Source organism: Lactuca virosa, chromosome 5 (genome assembly GCF_052849685.1).
Source record: "Lactuca virosa cultivar CGN04683 chromosome 5, Lactuca_virosa_CGN04683_v6, whole genome shotgun sequence".
NCBI classification, from domain to species: domain Eukaryota; kingdom Viridiplantae; phylum Streptophyta; class Magnoliopsida; order Asterales; family Asteraceae; genus Lactuca; species Lactuca virosa.
Window position 1 is genome coordinate 169,536,527 of NC_136430.1, and position 21,704 is coordinate 169,558,230.

The 21,704-nt window shown below is 35.4% G+C and overlaps 1 protein-coding gene across 1 annotated transcript; it reads right to left on the reverse strand.

The window, feature by feature from the left end:
• Window positions 1-12,638: 12,638 nt before the first annotated feature.
• Window positions 12,639-13,998, reverse strand: COL4 (zinc finger CONSTANS-like protein). The gene is made up of 2 exons (XM_079051088.1): window positions 13,181-13,998; window positions 12,639-13,076 (listed from the first exon to the last, which is right to left on the reverse strand). The coding sequence occupies exons 1-2, from the start codon at window positions 13,949-13,951 to the stop codon at window positions 12,741-12,743; spliced, it is 1,107 nt and encodes a 368-aa protein (XP_078907214.1). The 5' UTR covers window positions 13,952-13,998; the 3' UTR covers window positions 12,639-12,740.
• Between the last annotated feature and the right edge of the window lie 7,706 nt (window positions 13,999-21,704).

A 21,704-nucleotide genomic window follows, 5' to 3' on the forward strand; every position in this document is an offset into this window, starting at 1 on the left:
GGAAATATCTCCATGGGTGGAAACTATTCAATCTGTGTAAGATTAGAAAACTTAATGCAAGATGGATGTTCAAAGCAATGTACTTTGAATATGAGACTTCGTTTCCATGGAGTTGATCTCCATTGGAATACTCTATAATGTCTGTTGACAAGTCTTTGTGACTTTGTGCATAATCATTATAGAGGATCAATGCATATAAGTTTAAAATCTAACAGATTTCGGTAAATGGCAGGAATTTGGAACTCTTGCATTTACGGTAAGGAGTTGGGATTGTGAAATGAGAATCATTGGAATTATGTTCAATCGATCTATTCCACAAAGTAAAGATCATAGACAAACATAGTGTGCATACTTGGTGTATGGCATGACTAGTGTTCAGAAAACATAGTGTACATGCTTGGAGCATGGGACAACTATTGTTTTAATTCAAGTAATAAGTAGATAAATTTGAAACATTATACAATGAATAATGTGTAATAAATATGGTGATAAATAAAAGGTGTTCTATTTATATTCACAAGTTCTAAGACCATATTGGATTCGATTATTCTTGTGTTTCACTTTGCATGTTTTGACTTCCAGAATAACTAGGTCATTCTTCCTAAATGACTAAGTTATTCAAACCATCCACAGTCGATAATACGTTGGAAGTAGGTATTAAGGCAAGATTGTCATGAAGTTGGTTTGTAGATGTCTAAGGTATTGGACATAGCAAGAGTTGCTACAACATTCATGAGTGCTCATAAGTTCTGAGTATTGGATTAAACCCACGCTCATTTGACTCACTTCATGGATTTTATCACGAGTGATCATGAGACGATAATATCTTATATTCTTCAAACCTAGAGATATGAGTTGTTGACTATGAGTTGGTTATACATTGATTGTACGAAAACGCATTGGTAACTCGATGTTATAAAACGTACCTTTGTGTATGATTCAACAAGTAGTAGAACAAGCATATGAGTCGAAGTTTATCTATTCCTTTTACCCTTGATGGGATAAAAGCGATATATGTGGGCCCCTAGATGATTTAGTGATGACACCTCTAAGTGCTTGGCCAAGCCTGGACTGATTTGATTTGTTCAATTAGTCGGTCGTCATAAATCGGAAATCGGGAAACAACAAATGGACAGAGAGAATGATTACAATCCATGTCTCAGTCCATATGATTGTTGGATAAGGTGTCTAAGTCCATAACTATTTCTGGTATGTACTTGACCCGACCCGGCATGGTCCATTTGGGTTGCATGGCATCATGCATTTGGATAGACTAAATGAGAGAAATAACACTTGTGGTTTATTAATATATTATAAGTTCTAATATATTAATAGTATTATTTAATTAGTATTGATCAAGAATTAATCTAGGATTAATTAAGTGATCAAAAGATGACTAATTAAATATATGGGTTTATCATGTAAATCATCCATAACTTGTATAGTGGGCTAAAAGGCTCCATGGATAATCAAGTTGGGTTAAACCCATTGAATGCTCCATGGAGGCTCCATGGGAATTACAAACCCATGGGTCATGGAAATGAAGAGTCATGCCACATTAGGGTTTACATGGTGTAACCCTAGATGTGACACTTTATAAGCAACATGTTCTCCACCAAAATCGGCGACAATAAGAAACAAGAGGGCTAGGCCGATTTTAGAAGTGTGTATTATCTCTAAAGTCATTCCAAAAGCATTTGGTGTTGTGTGAAGCATTTGAGGCATCACACTTGCGGTGCTAGGCTCACAAGGTTTCAAGGATCATAAGCAACAACAAGGTAAGTTATTCTATCTTTCATGCAAGTTAAAATTTGTTCCCCATGTATGCTAGATAGGAATATAACCTTGTAATTCAACTTTGCATGATAATTAGACAAACATAGATCCAAGGTTATTAGGGTTGCATGTACACTTAGGAAGTGTTAGAATGCTCAAAACCCATCAGTGGTATCAGAGCCTAGGTTTGTTTGTTGTTTTTTTTTGTGTGCAAACAGCTTGAAAAAAAAAATCGTTTTTCTGTTTTCTGCTCGTATGAAAGTTTGCACATTTGTTGCTGGAAATGGACTATAAACATTACCCTAAACTGTTTTGATGTTTTAAAGCTTGTTTTAGATGGTGTAACACTCCTACTCCAAACTCCGCCCCGGTTTTGGCAATCGGGAAAGGTCGAGGGAAGAAGAGGAAGAGCTCTTCGAAGGGTACCAAGGCTAGGACCCTTGATGGCTCTTCTTCAAGTGGAACCAAGAAAGGTTTCGTCACTCCTTCTTCTGACCCTAAAGAGGCTGAATGCTTCTATTGCCATGAAAAGTCACATTGGAAGCGGAACTGCCCAAAGTACCAGCAAGATGTGAAGGATGGGAAAGTTAAACCCAACCATGCAGGTATTTACACTATCTTATCTAATAACTCACCCCATTCTAACTCTTGGGTCCTTGATACCGGTTGTGGTATTCATATATGTTCTGATTTGCAGGGACTAAGAAGAAGTGAGAATGTGGAGCATGGAAGAATAAACTTAATCATGGGGAATAGGAAAGCTTTACCTGTCACCAAGATTGGAGTTTATACTTTATTGCTAAGTAGTGGGTTTAGTTTAGATTTGAATAAGTGTTGTTATTCGCCAGAAATGGCAAGAAACATTATTTCCTTTCATGCATTGTATAAACAAGGTTTGACCTTTTCATTTGATAATGAAGTTGGTTCGATTAATGCTTTCTTTAATAATGTTCTTTATTTTAAAGCATTACCTTGTGATGGCGTGTATGAAACTGTATCTGTGGTTGATAACTTAGGAAATAATGTATTGTGTATTGATTCTGTTAATAATAATAACTTGGATAAAGCATCATTATGGCATTGTCGTCTTGGACATATAAGCAAGAAACGCATAGGCCAACTCCAAAAGGATGGAGTATTGGAGTCATTTGACCTAAAGTCAGATGATAGTTACGAATCATGCTTACTTGGAAAAATGACAAAGTCACCCTTCACAGGTTCTTGTGAGAGGGGTGAAGGTTTGTTGGATCTTATACACACAGATGTGTGTGGGCCCTTCAAACATGCCACAAGGGATGCTAATCGTTATTATTTGACTTTTACTGATGATTACAGTAGATATGGATATGTCTACTTAATCAAGCATAAGTCAGAGACTTTTGAGAGGTTTAAAGAGTTTAGACAGGAAGTCGAGAATCAATTGGGCAGGAACATTAAGATGCTTCGATCCGATCGAGGTGGTGAGTATCTTAGTTCAGAGTTCCTCGACTATCTTAGGGAATGTGGGATTGTCTCACAATTGACACCTCCCAGGACACCGCAGTTGAATGGTGTAGCTGAGAGGCGTAATCGAACCTTGTTGGATATTGTTCATTCCATGATGACTCGAGCTTCGCTACCAATCTCATTTTGGGGGTATGCCTTAGAGACTGCCGCCCATATCCTTAATCTAGTTCCCAAAAAGAAAGTTGCCAAAACTCCTCATGAGATGTGGACTGGTAAAGTACCCAAACTAGACCACATTAAGATTTGGGGTTGCGAGGCTTTCGTGAGACGCGAGACTCGTGATAAGCTCGAACCTCGAAGTGAGAGGTGTATTTTCATCGGCTACCCACAGAAATCCTTTGGTTACCTCTTCTACAGACCTAGTGAGAATGTGGTCTTTGTAGCTAGGAGGGCTTTCTTTCGAGAGAGAGAGTTCATAAGCCAAGGAGACAGTGGGAGGCAAGTTGACCTTGAAGAAATTCAAGAGTCAAGTGGTGAAGGAACTTCAAACCCTAGCACTCAACTTGAGGAGGAAACTTCTGTTGAGCCAATTGACAAGTCTGTACCTCTGAGGCGTTCCACAAAGGTTAGGAATGCACCTGAGCATTACTATGGATTCCATATTACTGCGGAAGGTGATACACTTATCAGTGATGAGACGCTGATAGGTCTGGATGAACCTAACAGTTACGCGGAAGCCATGGCAGGCCCTGAGTCAGCCAAGTGGAAAGAGGCAATGGACAGCGAGATACAGTCCATGTATGACAATCAAGTTTGGAACTTGGTTGAGAATGTACCAGGTCGTAAGACTGTAGGGTGCAAATGGATCTTCAAGAAGAAGACCGACATGGATGGTAATGTACACACTTATAAGGCACGACTGGTTGCAAAGGGTTTCTCACAAACTCCGGGAGTTGATTATGATGAGACCTTTTCTCCAGTGGCCAAGATTAAGTCTATTAGGGTTCTGTTAGCCATAGCCGCATTTCATGACTATGAAATATGACAAATGGATGTCAAAACCGCTTTCCTTAATGGAAAGTTGGCTGAGGATGTTTACATGAGTCAGCCAGAGGGTTTTGTCAACACAGAGTACCCTAATAGAGTGTGTAAGCTTGAGAAATCCATTTATGGGTTAAAGCAAGCACCTCGCAGATGGAATCTTTGCTTTGATGAGAAAGTCAAGGAATTTGGCTTTTCTAGGAGTGAAGATGAATCTTGTGTATATGTCAAGGCTAGTGGGAGTATAGTTAGCTTTTTGGTATTGTATGTGGATGACATACTACTCATAGGAAATGACATCCCAACTCTGCAGGAAGTTAAGTCCTGGCTTGGGAAGTGTTTCTCTATGAAGGACCTAGGAGAAGCTGCCTATATTCTAGGGATAAGGATCTTGAGAGACCGGAGTAAAAGACTAATTGGACTTAGTCAGAGTACTTACTTGGATAAGGTGTTGAAGAGATTTGGCATGCAGGACTCCAAGAAAGGAGAGTTACCCATCCAGAGTAACGCCAGATTGAGTAAGACACAAAGCCCTAGTACTGAGGCTGAGATAGCAGAAATGAGTCGAATACCTTATGCTTCGGCTGTAGGATCGATCATGTATGCTATGACGTGTACTCGACCTGATGTAGCCTTTTCTTTGAGCATGGTTAGCAGTTATCAGGGGAACCCTGGCAAGGCACACTGGACTGCGGTAAAGAATATCCTCAAGTACCTACGGAGGACTAAGGACTGGGTCCTTACCCTCGGTGGGAGTGAAGACTTGAGAGTTGTAGGGTATAGTGATGCTAGCTTTCAGACTGATAGGGATAATTTCCGCTCTCAGTCAGGCTGGTTCTTTACCTTAAATGGAGGAGAAATTTCTTGGAAGAGTTCCAAGCAAGAGACAGTGGCTGATTCAACTTGCGAATCAGAGTATATAGCAGCTAGCGAGGCAGCAAAGGAGGCGATATGGCTGAAGAACTTCATTGGAGACCTTGGAGTTGTACCAGCTATTAAAGAGCCAATGGAAATTTTCTGTGATAGTGAAAGTGCAGTTGCCTTAGCCAAGGAACCAAGGGATCACGGGAGATCCAGACACATCGACAGAAAATACCATTTCATCAGACATCGAATAGAAGAAGGACTCCTCGTGGCAAAGAGGGTATCATCGGATGAGAATCCAGCAGATCCCCTCATGAAAGGACTGACTCGGGTTAAGCATCTCCAGCATGCTCGGAGCATAGGGCTGAAGGATGATATTAGATTTAGTAGTTAGATAACCTTGAAATTTGTAAAGTGTAATTGACATTAGATGATGAATAAAATGTGTTTTATTTATGAGTAAAGTGTTGCTATCTCTTGTCGATCGTTTACTATATTTCTTTTGCATGTTTTGACTTCCAGAATAATTATGTTTGGTATATCATATTATTCGAACCTCCACAGTCGGTCATATGTCGGAAGTAGGTATGAATCAAGACTGTCATGATTGGTTGCAGAGGTCTAAGTTGTTGGACATGGCTACAACACTCATGAGTGCTCATAAGTTCTGAGCATTGGACTCAACCCACGCTCACTGGAATCACTTCATGGAATTTATCTCAAGTGATCGTGAGACGGTAATATCATATAAGTCTTCAAACCTAGAGATATGATTTGTTACTTATGAGTTGGTTATGCATTGATTGTACGTTAACGCATTGGTAACTCGATGTTATAAAACGTGCTTTTGTGTATAATTCAATGAGTGGTAGAACAAACATATGAGTCGAAGTTTATCTGTTCCTTCTTGGATTAGAAGCTGATATCTGGGCCCCTCGATGATTTTGTTTTGACCTATGTACCGGGCCCGGTCAGAACTAAGTTGATGTGTTCAATTAAGTTCTTTGTCAAACAAATCGGAAATCGGGAAACAAACTGATGGACAATAAGTAAGACATTGTTCCATGTATTTGTCCGGCTGATATCTAGAACAGAGGATTATATGATCATTTATCTGAAATGGCGTATCATCATCTTCTCAGTTCCGAGAAACCTTGAAAAGAGCTACGATTGCTGATCGGTTCCTGAAGTCATACTTGCAGTTATAGTTATTAGACTTATCCAAGTGGGAGATTGTTGGATAAGGTGTCTAAGTCCATAACTATTTCTGGTATGTACTTGACCCGACCCGGCATGGTCCATTTGGGTTGCATGGCATCATGCATTTGGATAGACTAAATGAGAGAAATAACACTTGTGGTTTATTAATATATTATAAGTTCTAATATATTAATAGTATTATTTAATTAGTATTGATCAAGAATTAATCTAGGATTAATTAAGTGATCAAAAGATGACTAATTAAATATATGGGTTGATCATGTAAATCATCCATAACTTGTATAGTGGGCTAAAAGGCTCCATGGATAATCAAGTTGGGTTAAACCCATTGAATGCTCCATGGAGGCTCCATGGGAGTTACAAACCCATGGGTCATGGAAATGAAGAGTCATGCCACATTAGGGTTTACATGGTGTAACCCTAGATGTGACACACTATATAAGCAACATGTTCTCCACCAAAATCGGCGACAATAAGAAACAAGAGGGCTAGGCCGATTTTAGAAGTGTGTATTATATCTAAAGTCATTCCAAAAGCATTTGGAGTTGTGTGAAGCATTTGAGGCATCACACTTGGGGTGCTAGGCTCACAAGGTTTCAAGGATCATAAGCAACAACAAGGTAAGTTATTCTATCTTTCATGCAAGTTAAAATTTGTTCCCCATGTATGCTAGATAGGAATATAACCTTGGAATTCAAATTTGCATGATAATTAGACAAACATAGATCCAAGGTTATTAGGGTTGCATGTACACTTAGGAAGTGTTAGAATGCTCAAAACCCATCAATGATATCTAGAATGGAGGAATATATGATCCCTTATCTAATGGACGCGTCATTGATTTGTTCAGAGTTTGATAGTGGCTTTAAGAGCTACGATTGCTAGTTGGGTTTTAGAGTCATACACAATAATAGTTTTAGACTTATTCAAGTGGGATACTGTTGGATTAGTGTCTAAGTCCATAACTATAATTGTTATGTTATCGACCCGACTTGGCATGGTCCATTTGGGTTGCACTTCACCGGAACAATTTATATGGATAGTCTTTTGAGAATAGTATATTTATGATTTATATTAATATATTATAAGTTCTAATATATTAATATGGAATCATATTATTTAATTAGTATTGATCAAGAATTAATTTAGTGATAAAAAAGGAACTAATTAACTATGGACTCTTTTATATATATATATATATATATATATATATATATATATATATATATATATATATATATATATATATATATATATATATATGGAATGAGCCAAGTTCATTTAGGTTGGGCTAAGCTTTCATGGATAGTCCATAGAGTGTTTAACCCATGGATCTTATGGAAATAAAAGGTCATCGGTATTAGGGTTTACATGAATGTAACCCTAATCCTCCATACTATATAAAGAGGTCTTTGGCACATGAAATGACACTAGTATGTGAGGATACAGGAGTGGGCCGATTTCTAGTGTGCATTCTATTCTCTCAAGTTTTCCAAGGTGGTTTTGGTGATTTGTGATTCCACTTGAGGCTTCCACACTATTAGGGCTAAGCTCTTAAAGATCAAGACTTCAAGCTCCATAGAAAGGTATGTTATCTAACTAGGCTTTGTAGTATAGTTGCTTCATATTATGCTAGTTAGGATGAAACCTTGGAATATTGAATATTTGCATGTATAATAGAGAAAACATAGATCCAAGGTTTATAGGGTTGCATGTACACTATAGGAGTGTTAGAATGCTCAAATCTCATCACCTTCCTCTTCTTACCCTTTCCTTGCCCAATTGCCAAGACTGGGGTAGCAGCAGGAGTAGGAGTTGATGCAACAGATTTGTCTTCGAGGTTGCTCTCAGCAGTCCTCAGCAAGCCTTGAAGCTTGCTCAAAGTGACCTCCTCCTTGTTGATGTGGTAGGTCATGCGGAACTGGTTGTAGCAGGGAGGCAAGGAGTGAAGGATGATATCAATTTCCAGCTCTTCATCAAATTTAACATTTAGCTTTAGCAGGCGATCGACATATCTCTGCATCTTTTGCATATGAGCAGTAAGGGACTCTCCATTACCCATTTTGGCAGTGATCATCGAAGTGATGATCTCGTACCTTTCTTGCCTAGCGCTTTGGTGGTACCGGTCCAGCAGATCTTGATGCATTTCATAGGGATACATGTCCTCATAGGACTTCTGGAGTTCTGCATCCATAGTCGCCAGCATGATGCAATGGACTTTCGTAGCATCACGCTCATGGGCCTCATAGGAAGCGATCTCTTCAGCAGAGGCAGTGTCGATGTTTATTTCCTTCAGCTTCTCATCGAGGACATACTCTTTGTCCTCGTAACGAGTGACCATTCGGATGTTGCGGATCCAATCATTGAAATTGGACCCGTAAAAGATCACTCTCCCACACAAGTTCATGAGTGAGAACGAGCCAGAGGAATTTGAGCCGGAAGTGTTGTTGTTCATGTTAGACATCTGAAATAGAAAAGAGACAAGTTTGATTAGAAATGAATCCCCAATTAAACACCCAAATGAGAAATTAGGGCTAGGATCCAACAATATTATTTACAAATTAGAAGAGGGACGCCGTAATCTAACAAGCAAATAATTTGAAGGTAAGTGAATGACGATTCACTAATTTCCACCATGAAAAACAAATTAAAATTAAGTTTTAAATGTATTGAAAACTCCTAGATCTTTTGAGATTCATTGAAATTTTCAATGGCATGTTTAAATCTCGATATGCCCCTCAAGTTTGTGACTGGGATGCAGATGATCACAAAGCGGGTGTGAATAACCATGAAAATATACATGGTGCCCCAAATGTTACATTCACCTATTCGATGTGCCGGTTAACCACACACGCTCCATCGAACTATGACAAACATCGAGTCACCCTTATCCACCGTTTCTTAGAGCACAATTAATGTGTCGGTTAACCACACACGCTCCACTAACGTCTTAGCAAGGGTACAAAGTGTAATTTCATGGAATTGCATCAATTCACTTTTGCCTAAAGTAACCAAGATTGGGAATTTTTGAAAAATATTTAGTTACTTTATAAATTCATTATACTTTTAATGAGGAAGGGTTTGCCCTATCCTACCCGTTTGGCTAACGACCATCCACCAATCAAGGAAGCGGTGGGTGGGAGTGGACACCCATTAAACGGCCATTTTATAGGTCATAACCTTATACCCCCTTATAGATCGGCTTCGTCAATGAGGCCTACTACGGTAAAACTAGCATTTAAGTTATACATATATTATTCTTATAATATTATAATAGTATAGGGTAAATTTTAAACTTGTAAAATTCTAGGGTTTGGAATTTAATTATTTCAAAATTAAACTTTTAATCCAAAAAATTTAAATTCCAAAACTTGAGGGCAAGTTTTGAACTTTTCAAAACACATAAGATCAAATAGCAAATAATTTAAATCAAACATTTAATTTAATGATTATCGAAATTTGACCTATTCCATTTTATTCACAAGATAATTCATCAAATAATTCAAATAATCAAAATTTATCATATAAGGAATTTATTATTCAAATAATTGGTAATTATCTTTTGTTTTGGTAAGGATAATCACATAATAATAATAAAATTCGGATTTTATTAGTCAAAAACTGTTTTGGTAATTATCCTTCAGCAAAACAACAAGAAATCCCGAGTATCCCTCTGTCTGACTCCCCGACTAGCCGAGTTACTCGCTAGACTCACCGAGTCAGGTCGGGCAGAGGGTAGAAAAAAAAACGATTTTCAGTGAGATGAACATACAAGGCATCAATAGAATAGAAACCAATCAAGGCTCTGATACCACTGATGGGTTTTATACAAAAGAACATCCTATGTGCTCATGTAAACCCTAAAGCTTGGATCTAGGTTTCTCTATTGTACATGCAATTCATCCAAGACTTATAAACCCTAGATCTAGCATACATATTTCGAAATTATCATATAAAATCAGATCTAGATGATTACCTCTTCAACAATGGTTTGAATCTTCTTCTCTTGGAGCTTAGAGTCACAAATGTCACTCCTCTAATGACTTACAAACACCACAAGCAAGAAGATGATATTGGAAAGAGGGGAGAGGCACAATTTCGGCTGTGAACTCTTCTAGGGTTTCCAGTGGCCGAAAACTGATGCCCTAGGGGTCTATTTATACTTGTGCTGCTAGGGTTTCAGTCAAAACCCTAATGAACAACTTAGGCCTTAAGCAATCCAAGGAACCTTCTGGAATAGGGCCCTTATGGCCGAAATTAAGATGGATAATTCTTAATATTGTCCATGCCTAGTCCATAAGGCTTCTCAGCCCAATATTCAACTATCACACAATTGACAGTTCTAGTCCCCTTTATTTAATTAATGTCTTTTAGCCACAGAATTAATTCTTAATTAATTCTTGTCTAATATTAATTAAACTATATGATTTCTCATTTAATATATTATTCATATAATATATTAATAAACCATAATAACCTCTCTCTTCATAAATCATCCTATCTAGTTTCTATGATGAAGACAACCCAAAAGGACCATGCACAACCGGGTCAAGTATTTACCAAATATAGTTACGGGCTTAGACACTAATCCAACAGAATGTTGGTTTGCAAACCAAGTTCGTTTCCCATTGAACAAGGTTTGAAGTTAAACAAAAGGGAGAATGAAGCACGCGTTGATGCAAATCTATATCGTCGATTGATTGGTCGACTTCTTTATCTTCAAGCCACTGGCCCAGGTACAACGTATTCGGTAAATGTGTTAAGCCAGTTTGTAGCAGACCCACAGCACAACCACATGGAGGCAGCTTATTGTGTCCTTCGATACTTAAAGGCTACGTCGGGCCAAGGCATTCTTCTTTCCCGTGAAGGAGCTCCTGTTTTGACTATCATTTGTGACTCTGACTGGCTAGGGTGCCCTTTTACGAGACAGTCGCGAACTGGGTATTTTGTTCTACTAGGAGGATCTCCTATTTCTCGTTCTACAGTCAGTGAAATTATTTAGCTTTGTTGGTTACTCCGGGAATTGTAAATTCCCATTTCGTCTCCCATGTCTTTATTCTGTGATAATGAGGCAGCCCGTCACATTGCTAATAATCTGGTTTTTCATGAGCGAATCAAACATGTTGAGATGAATTGTTTCTTTGTTAGGGAACGAGTTGAGTCTAAAGAGATTATTCCCTTTCATATTGACAACAAGATGCAAGTTGCATACCATCTAACTAAGGGACTTGGAACACACCATCTTCATTTCTTACTTAACGAGATTGGCATTGCAAATTTGCATGCTTCATCTTGAGGGGAGTATTGGATTCTATTGGATTCCATAATATCTTTTATTTTTCTACATTATCTTGTGGGTCTATCTTACCTATATTTAGTTGATTTTATTTTTGGTACTTTGAGACTATTTATGTTCCTTGCTTTGTACGTTTTCTTTCATCAAAGAAAATATACAAAAAAAAAAAAAAAAAACCTTTTTTCCTATACGTCGAAAATTTTAGATTTATTTTATCCAATCAATAGGCACTAATTTCACCTCCCAGGTTAACATTAGGTTTAAACATATGTATGGACTTCCTACAAGGACATTGTGACTCACCACCACCATATTAGGTTCCACGATTTGTTACTTTCACTACTCTAGACCGTACTATTTGCTAATATGGTCACTACATCGATCATACTGGGCAACTAAATACTTGATTTACTCATCACACCATACTCCTTAGGAACGGGTGGTGTAGCATATTTGGAATTGTCGGATATCAACATTTCGGGGTTTTGACTAAATCTTATGTGCCTCTTTATGTTACATTGATGTGTCTCAAGTCATTGGAATTCAGAAAATAAACACGTTATTTGGTTTAGCTAGACGGAAAATATCTCTAAAAGAGTTTTGAGTATCAACACCACGAGAGTGTTTAATATCTAATGAAAACTTATCGATATGTTGATGTTTAAGTGGAGGACTCATCATCTCACAAATAACAAGGTAAAAAGCGAAATACTCTTACGCTTTTTAGCTACTATTTTTGTTCATTCACATTTTTTTCAATTTTCCTTCTTCAAACACTTTATTCTAGGTTCATATTGTTTCCATGTACTCCCCATTTATCATCACAAACATATAGTAACATTGGGCTGATGGGCTGGAATTTTGACTAATGAGAATTGAGAGTATTCCACTAAACACATTCAATTAAACCCATGATCAATTCGAAACTCAATTAGATTCCAGTTAGGCTAAATGCCACTTTAGTTTATGTTAAAAGACTTTCCTGAAGTTATAGTTATTATAAATAGTACTTGATTAAGAGGTCATCTAATATATATATACACATGGATTAACAAAAAACACACATGTACGAAAAAAATGTAAAAGAAAAACATAATTAGTAGGATGGAACGATGCCGTATGAGGAATCTGGGGAAATGAAGGTGTCTTCCACTTCTAGATCGATTTCAGTTCGCTTGGCGAATCTTCCTTTAATTCTGGGTCTTGTTTCTGCGTATGCCTTCCTCGAAGCATATCGAATCGTTTTCTCAAACCTCCTGTTCTTCCTCTTTTCTTTGTATCTTAAAACCCTGGCTTCACGATCGAAACCCGACACAGGAGTCGGATATACTTCCGGCAATGATGGGTGGTGGTGGTTGTTTGATACATCCGCCATGGCTGCGTTGTGGTCCGGTACGACGCCTACTTCGATTTCCAGTGAAGATGATGATACCTGATGATTAAAGAGATGTCCGATATCCTGATTAGTTGATATAATGAAATTGAAGTTGTTATAATGAATTATAAGTATTCGGATTTGGTTTGGATTGCACTTACGCTTTGGCTGACGGATTGAGAGGTGAAGTTGTACATGAAAGGCTTAGATCCGGTGTAATCGACGTCATATGCAGGTAATCCTTCGACTACATCTGGAGAAGAAGCGTGTGCATGTGGTGGCATCTGGTAATGGCGATTTTGGATCTTGTTTTGCACCGGAACAACTCCATCGGTTGGGGAATTGTATCTGCGAATGATCTGATTAGGCTTTTGATCCGGCGTTTTCAGATCTATATCAAGGTATGGATCGATCTCGTTAAACAAGTACTCCGATTTATTATCATCCTCAGATCCATCAACGATTTTGTTTAAATTTGGATCTGGGATAAGCCACGAAGCAGCTTCCGCTTCTTCAGCTTCAGTTCCGGCGACGTTAACATCAAAATCCAATAGGAAATGGTGGTCGTTGTTATCATTATCATTATCACCTCCACCACCTACCTTCGACACGGCAGTTGCAGGATCATAAAATGGCACCACCGGAAACCGCTCGTGACGGCGGGCGAGGGGGTTTGCTGAATGGATATCGCGGTCACAGGTAACACAGAGGGTGGCAGCGTCCGCCTTACAGGTGAAGCTCGCCGGAGCTCGCTCACACACATCACACATCCACACACGCGCGTGGCGAGACGCGAGCTTGTTCGCCGCGTGGACCTTGCCGTCGCATGGTATACAGAGGAAGGCGGAGTCTGCTCTACAGAACAAAGCGGCCGACGTCGTTTTGCAGGAATCACAAAGGGTCGCAGCCATGTTCCAGCTCTCTTTGCTCATGGAGTATATTTGATGGCTTTTGTTTAATTGATTTTGGGTTTTGGTTCTTCAGTGAAATCACATTCTCTCTCCGATATCCTACAAAGCTATCCAAAAGGAGTAGAGGACGAATAACTGATTGACACGTGTCGGAATCTTACCCAAAATGGGTGGAGGGGCCTTTTCTAATATAATTGAGTGAGGACCAAAGTTTGGATTCGGACAAAGTTCGCATTATAACTCGAAAGATTTATGTTTACATTGTAAGAGTATTTAGTTACTATTTATATAGCTTTAAACGGATAATATCAAAACTTCTTACACAACATGGTTACGGATCTAAGGAGTTCAGAGTTTCATTACTATAAAATTTCCCGGTTATTCGGTAAAATTTTAAAAAGTGGGAAAAGAACATGATTAGAAAAGAGAAATCAAATATTGTGTATATTATTTTGTTACTATTTATTACGTCAAGATAAATATCAAAATTAATATATATATATATATATATATATATATATATATATATATATATATATATATATATATATATATGGGTGAGATCGGTTGAAACTCATAGTTTCCCGAGAACCCGAGAACTAAATGTGGAGCGTTACATCAAAATTAAGTCATTAAGGACATGATCGTCATCTTACCGATCTCATTTAATGTTTAATTCTTTTGTTATTGGAAGTATTAATAAAATGTTCTAAAAATTAACATAATAAATCAAATTTCAGATTATTATTATTTTTTTAAAATAGAGATTTTTTTTTTTCAGAAAACATGAATTTTTAAAAAAATTGAAAAAAAATATTTTTTTTAAAAAACTGTAATTTTTTTAAAAACACTGCATTTTTTTTTAAAAAAAAAACTGCATCTTTTTTTTAAAAAAAAAACTACAATTTTTTCAAAAAAAAACAGCAATTTTTTTAAAGAATACTTCATTTTTTACAAAAAAAAAAAAAAAAAAAAAAAAAAAACTGCAATTTTTTAAAAAAACTATATTTTTAAATAAAAAACTGCATTTTTTTCAAAATACTGCAAATTTTTCATAAAAAAAATGCAATTTCTTTTAAAGAAAACTGTAATTTTTTTCAAAAAAAAAACTGCACTTATTTTTAAAAAAACTGCATTTTAAATAAAAACTTCAATTTTTTCAAAAAAATTGCATTTGTTTTATAAAGTAAATTTTTAAAAATCAATAAAATACCATAATATTCATAAGTAAATCATAAAAAAAATCATATTTTTATTAATTAATCTATAAACGTAATAGTACAAGTATTTTATTCGATACAAAAAATATATAAAAAAAATACTACAAATTTCAAAGCGTTTTAATGTCTTCGTGTCAATATTTCCTTATTTTCTTCAATTTATCATTTTCACCTCTTCAATATTCATCACGATTTCTTCCAAATCTGTAAGAAAATTAAAAAAAAATATTGATGCAAAAACACTCACAAAAATACATGTGCATAACATATGAATCATATGTGATTCACATATGAATCACATGCGATTCACATATAAATCACATGCGATTCACATATAAATCACATTTACATATGACATTATATGTGAATTACATTTGATTTTCATATGAATCACATGTTATTCATATGTGAATCACATCTGATTCACATGTGATTTACATGTGAATCAAATATGATTAATATGTTAATCATATGTAATTTACATGTGAATCACATGTAATTCATATTTGACTCACTTGTGATTTACATGTGAATTAAATGTGATTCGTATGTGAATTACATGTGAATCACATGAAATTTATATATGATTCACTTGTGATTTACATGTGAATCACATGCAAATCATATTTGACTCACTTGTGATTTGATTCATATGTGAATTACATGTGAATAACGTGTGATTTACATGTGAATCACGTGTGATTTATATATGATTCACTTGTGATTTACATGTGAATCACTACATACCTAATATTGTAGTAAGTAAGAAAACCAAGTTGTATAAAGGGAACAGAAATATGAAAATAAAACATACTTGAGAGCCAACTTTGTATGTTGAAGGCGATAATAAAACATAACAAGTCACCATAACTTTTCATGGTGTCGGGATGATCCATGAAAAGTTCTCTCTCATTGATGTCTAAAGCTTTCTGTTGGTAGATTGTGGCCTGCAATTCAATCCAATGAATTTGGGAGCTTAAAAGACTGGCAAAACAGCAAAATAGTATATTTGCATTATGTATTAATAAAAATAATAAATCAAGACCTGGTTGAAGTCTCCAATGTGATACAAAACCACAGCAAGAAGAATGTAAGCTATATTATTCGATGATAATTTAAAACAACTGCAAACATTAAAGTAACATGATAATGGAAGTAATGAACCCCAAGCCATGAGAAAAAAAAAAGTCAAAAGTCAAAAATCTAATATTAAGTCAAAATATGAATAAACAGGTAATGAATGTAGTCAAAAATCTAATATGAAATCAAGAAATGAACAAACTACATAAATGTTAATGTTGCAGCAATCTGCGGTATTCATTTTGTATAAATAAAATCTTGATTTAGAGTTTGAGATCACTTACAGACGTTAGAAAAAGAGGCAATGCCAAATAAAAAAATAAAGAAAGTACATGAAAGAAAGTTTTTTTTTTGTCATTTCCTTGCTCTTATGCTGCTTTAACTGTAATACAAGCAATATAGAGCTTTTAAAGCAGACCACATAGTTGAAGATATGAACCAACTCCCTTACAAATCCTCATATGTGCAAATCTAGTTCCCTTCAATTTTTTATATTTTATAAATAAAGCTTTTAACATTTTTAAAAATTGAAGTTGTTACCTTCATAAATTTCGGCTTCAAATACTCTGCCATGTCATGATTCTTTATGATTCTGAAAAGGGTAATGGTGAAATCAGTTGGTGAATATCCCAAATCATAAAGTTGCTTCATACCAGAACAATCATCATTAAATTTTCCTTATACAACATTCCATAACATATTTTTCACATGTAAAAGATGAGGCTGGTCGCAAACCTGAAGACCTAATAAAATAAGAATAATTTTTAATCAACATTTTAAAGACGATAAATATGATTTAGAGTTTCATTTTTCATGATCTGACAACTATGGCATTTTAGGCTTCTAATACATCATCAATTAGCCATGAATTGGAATGTCATTTAATCTCTCTGATTCCTAGTGTCATATTATGAACTCCAGTCTCTTTACTTGGATTTCAATTAATATGTCTTCCTATAAAACATAAACACAGATCATTGCATGTTACTGGAGCTTAAAATTAAAACAACAACCCATTACCAATGGTTAACATCAAGGTAACGAATCTGAAACATTTTAAAACATATAATCAAGACACAGAGACATTTTAACATCTAAGCTGTCGAGTTTTTTCCAAAATAAACTCGATAGAACACATATAATCAAGAAACAAAGACATTTTTACAGTAGTTTGTGTATACCTGATGAGGTGGAGCGGAGGAGCAGGCAACTGAAGTAGAGGATCTGGTAGCCAACTGAAGATTCATTCTATGAGGGAAGATGATTGACGACGACGAGATCAAATAAAACTGAAATCATGAATTAATTTTAGTGGATAGATAGAGAGAGATAGAGAGAGAGTGAGAGTGAGAGAGAGAGAGAGAGTTACCGATTTCATTATAGCTTTTCGATTTTAGAGATTGCAGTTGATCTGATCGATGTAAACTTCTGTCGTTCGGAATATACACAAGAGATCATGAGTTTGACCTCGAGAATAACTTAGATATGATTGCTATAAACTTTTGCAGATCGTTTGATTCTTGTGAACTTCTATTTCTGGAACTACCAAACAAATCCATAACTCATCCAACCTAGGGTTTGCTGCAACAGATTCCAATAGGTGAAGAACGAAGGATTTTTGAATAGAGCTTCTCCGAATAGAGAAGACAACGACGATCAATTCGCTGGAGGCCAAGTCGTCGGAAGATGATGACAGATCGTATCTTGAGAGAGAGAGAGAGTGTGTGTGTGTGTGTGTGTGAGAAGACGGAAGAGGAGATTACAAGTTTAATCTGATTAAAGGGATATGAATTATGTTGTTCCTTAAATGTCCCTTGTGTCATTTTATAAACATACCCCCGTTTCTTTTTTCTTTTATTATTTACAAAAATGCCACAAGACATCTTGACCTTCTATTATTTTGATTTGACGATCCTAATTTAGTTTTCGGGTTCTCGTGAATATATAGGTTCTCAAATGATCCTTCCTATATATATATATATATATATATATATATATATATATATATATATAAACCATTTACACGCGCCAAGCGCTGGGTGCGAATATTTTATTCAAAAATTAGTTTATAGAGACGATTAGTTCTTTTGTGCAAATAAGTTACTAAATATTAACAAAATATTGATAATACTTTAGTTCTTACAATCCTCAAATGTTGATAAACTCATTTATGTGCCATTTCGTTGCAACTTGCAATTAATTACTCCTAATGTTAACTCCAAATAACCGTAACATCTTAATTTGTTATGAAACTGTGACTGGTTTGATGGGATATGAGTTTGTAATATTCTACCCATACTCTTATTTTCAGTCTATGTTGAGTTGCTTTTCTAGTCTTGTAACTCTCATTTTCCGAGTGTTTTTCTTTACAATTTATGCTTTTACAAAACGAACACTCGAACTCTTGTTTTTTTGTTCAATTTAGAAGATCACGTCACCATATGTGTAGGAGATAAAATAACTAAATACATTCATATATATGTTAAAAATTACAACATAAGACTTCAACGATATCAAATGATAAATCTTTTTCGAGTGAGTAGTGTCCTTTAGTTGATTAGTTGTATTGCTCCTAAGGTAGTGAGGGGTAAACCCACTTATGAGGGGTAAACCACTAAGTGGGTGAGTTCTAAAACTCCACATGTAGAAGTTATTTTTATCATATTCTGCTTTATCAAAACTATAATAAATTCTCTTTTCTCTATCGAATTGGTCGATCAAATAATCATTAATTTCATCAATTCTCTGATTTTTTGTTGATAATATTGTCTGCGAAATTATATAATGTAAATTAGATCTGTTGATTTGTAAAAATGAAAATATTAAATCAATCAAATCTTATCGATAGTAGTTTCCGTTCGGTGACCGTTTTCCATCATACAACTTTTAGTTTGATAGTTATAAGTTATAACATTAATTTATTATATTTAAAATACAAATTTTACAGGTGACCACAATATTACGTTTTTACTCAAATTAGAAATTGATCTTTTATGTTTAAGATTTATGATAATTTGTTTTAATGTGAAATTACATGTAAATTATATTTCGAATTACTTTGTTCCTTGATGATTAGATTTCATAATCATACCTTTAAGTCAATTTATAACAATAATTAGTATTTTGTCAATTTGTTTGAAACCGTTTATCCACATAAATGAAACTGAAATAGTAAAATAAAAACATTTTGTTTTTAACGAGTTAAACCAATCATACAAAATTTGATGTTAATTTAATTCGACAATAAAATTAAACCTATTAGTTGAAATATTAGTCATATATTGTGACAACCCGAAATTTCTATTCTGTACAACCATTCACTTCAATAGAAGTCAGAATTGTTTCTGCTAACTTTTAAGCTTTTCGGAGTCAGTTTGAGTGTTCTAAAGCCTAGTACTGCAAGAGATAATTGGAGAGAGGATACTTTAGGGTAAAGTGTGCAACATTTAAGTTCCAAAACTCCAAGAGTTTGGAGTTTACGGCCCAAATTGTATTGGGGCCGTAAACCCTAAGGACTATATAAGTGACACTTAGTCATTTTTAGCTTTTTTTTTTCACAATTTCAAGTCTAGAACCCTTTCTCTCTCAAGTATCATCCAAAGTTTCTTCAAAATCTTCAAGAAAGTAAGTGTTTTCTTCCTTGATTAGTTGATCTCTTCCTTAATCTAGTGATCTTACATGATTTCATCCATGAAATCATTCCATTTGTTTAGATCTTCAAGCATTCTTCATTTCACCAAGAACACCAAGAACACATACTAGTGTTCTTGGGCCGTGAACACCTTTTCAAGCTCCTTTATTGTAAGTATTCTTACCCTAGTGTGTTATAAGGCTTGTTTCACTTCTTATTCAACTAGAAAACACAAAGAAACACAAGATCAAAGGTGTTTACGGTCAAGACATGTTCTTGAACCGTAAACCCTAATAAATGGGGCAAAGTAAGCCCTAGTCCCTTCCTTAGCCTTGGATACTAGTCTAGATCACTACCTTGAAGTGTTTAGGACCTTAAACATCAAAAAGACCAAGAACACATAGAGTTTACGGCCGTAAACTCATGGAGAAATGGTCCATGGGCCGTAAACTCTATAAAGTGGTGAAATTGTGCCACAATGACTTCCTAAGGCTTAGACTTGAAGTAAGGATACTTCTTTATGGCTTATAAGACCTCAAAACACAAAATGGTAGAAGTTACCATGGGTTTACGGCCGTAAACCCATTGGGACCGTAAACCCAAAACCGTAAACTCATGAAGAGTTTACCCTTGGACCATAAACTCAAAAGCAAAGCCCTACAACCCTTAGATGCAATCATTGGTACTACTAGCACTTGAATCAAAGTGTTATCCATGTTTTAGGGTGTCTTTACTTGATTAATTAGTTGTTAAATGACTAATTGGATACATATATGTGTTGTTATATGTTAATTAGGATCCTTGTGTGTGTTCAAGTCTTCACTTGACACTTAGCATCCTATACAACCCGTTCATCCAAACCACTCACTACAGGTGAGTTCATACCCCTTAATCAACCTTTTAAATGATTTTAAATGCTTTTATGGGGGGGGGGGGAATACAAGTTGAACTATTATAGTTATTATATCAATCACATGTGATTAATAACTACCAAACAAGTGGATTTCTTACTTTTCAAACTGTGTTATCAAACAAACTACTTCAAACTGTTTTACAAACTCTTTTACATGTCAAATACTTTTATTAAACTCTTTTAAACTTATATTCTGTTAAATGTGTATCTATATAGATATAGTTATATAAGTAGGATTGAAAGGACTTAGGACTGATAGCTCACCTTATCTCATGTTCCTTGTTTGGTTGTGGACTTAGGGTATCGGTTGTTTGTCCGAAGGTCGTTTGAATCCTAGTTATATATTATGTATATGTATATAGATATAAAAGTTCCTTCTTTCTATTCAATACCTTTGGGTAGCAAAGGTATACAAACATGTTCATACATACAAACAATGTTACTAGTAAACTATAATAGGTGTAGTTTAGGAAGTTACTAATACTATTACTAGAACAATGAAACATACAATGAGTCAGTTCATACATGAGTCAATACATACTAGACAGAGAAAGAACATACAATACAGCTAGTACATACTATACATTACAATACAGGTAGTACATACTATACATTACAATACAGCTAGCACATACTATATATTATACAAGAGAACATACTATTATGAGAAACAGAGAGAACATACATACATACTAGACAGAGAGAGAACATACAATACAGCTAGTACATACTATACATTATACAAGAGAACATACTATTATGAGAAACAGAGAGAACATACATACATACTAGACAGAGAGAGAACATACAATACAGCTAGTACATACTATACATTATACAAGAGAACATACTATTATGAGAAACAGAGAGAACATACATACATACTAGACAGAGAGAGAACATACAATACAGCTAGTACACACAATACAT

What these genes read in the sequence shown, in the direction of transcription:
- COL4 (XM_079051088.1), bottom strand. Translation starts at nt 13,951, where the DNA reads ATGAGCAAAGAGAGCTGGAACATGGCTGCGACCCTTTGTGATTCCTGC. An exon ending in CTCAATCCGTCAGCCAAAGC is followed by an intron (nt 13,077 to 13,180) that starts GTAAGTGCAATC and finishes TTTAATCATCAG; the next exon opens with GTATCATCATCTTCACTGGA.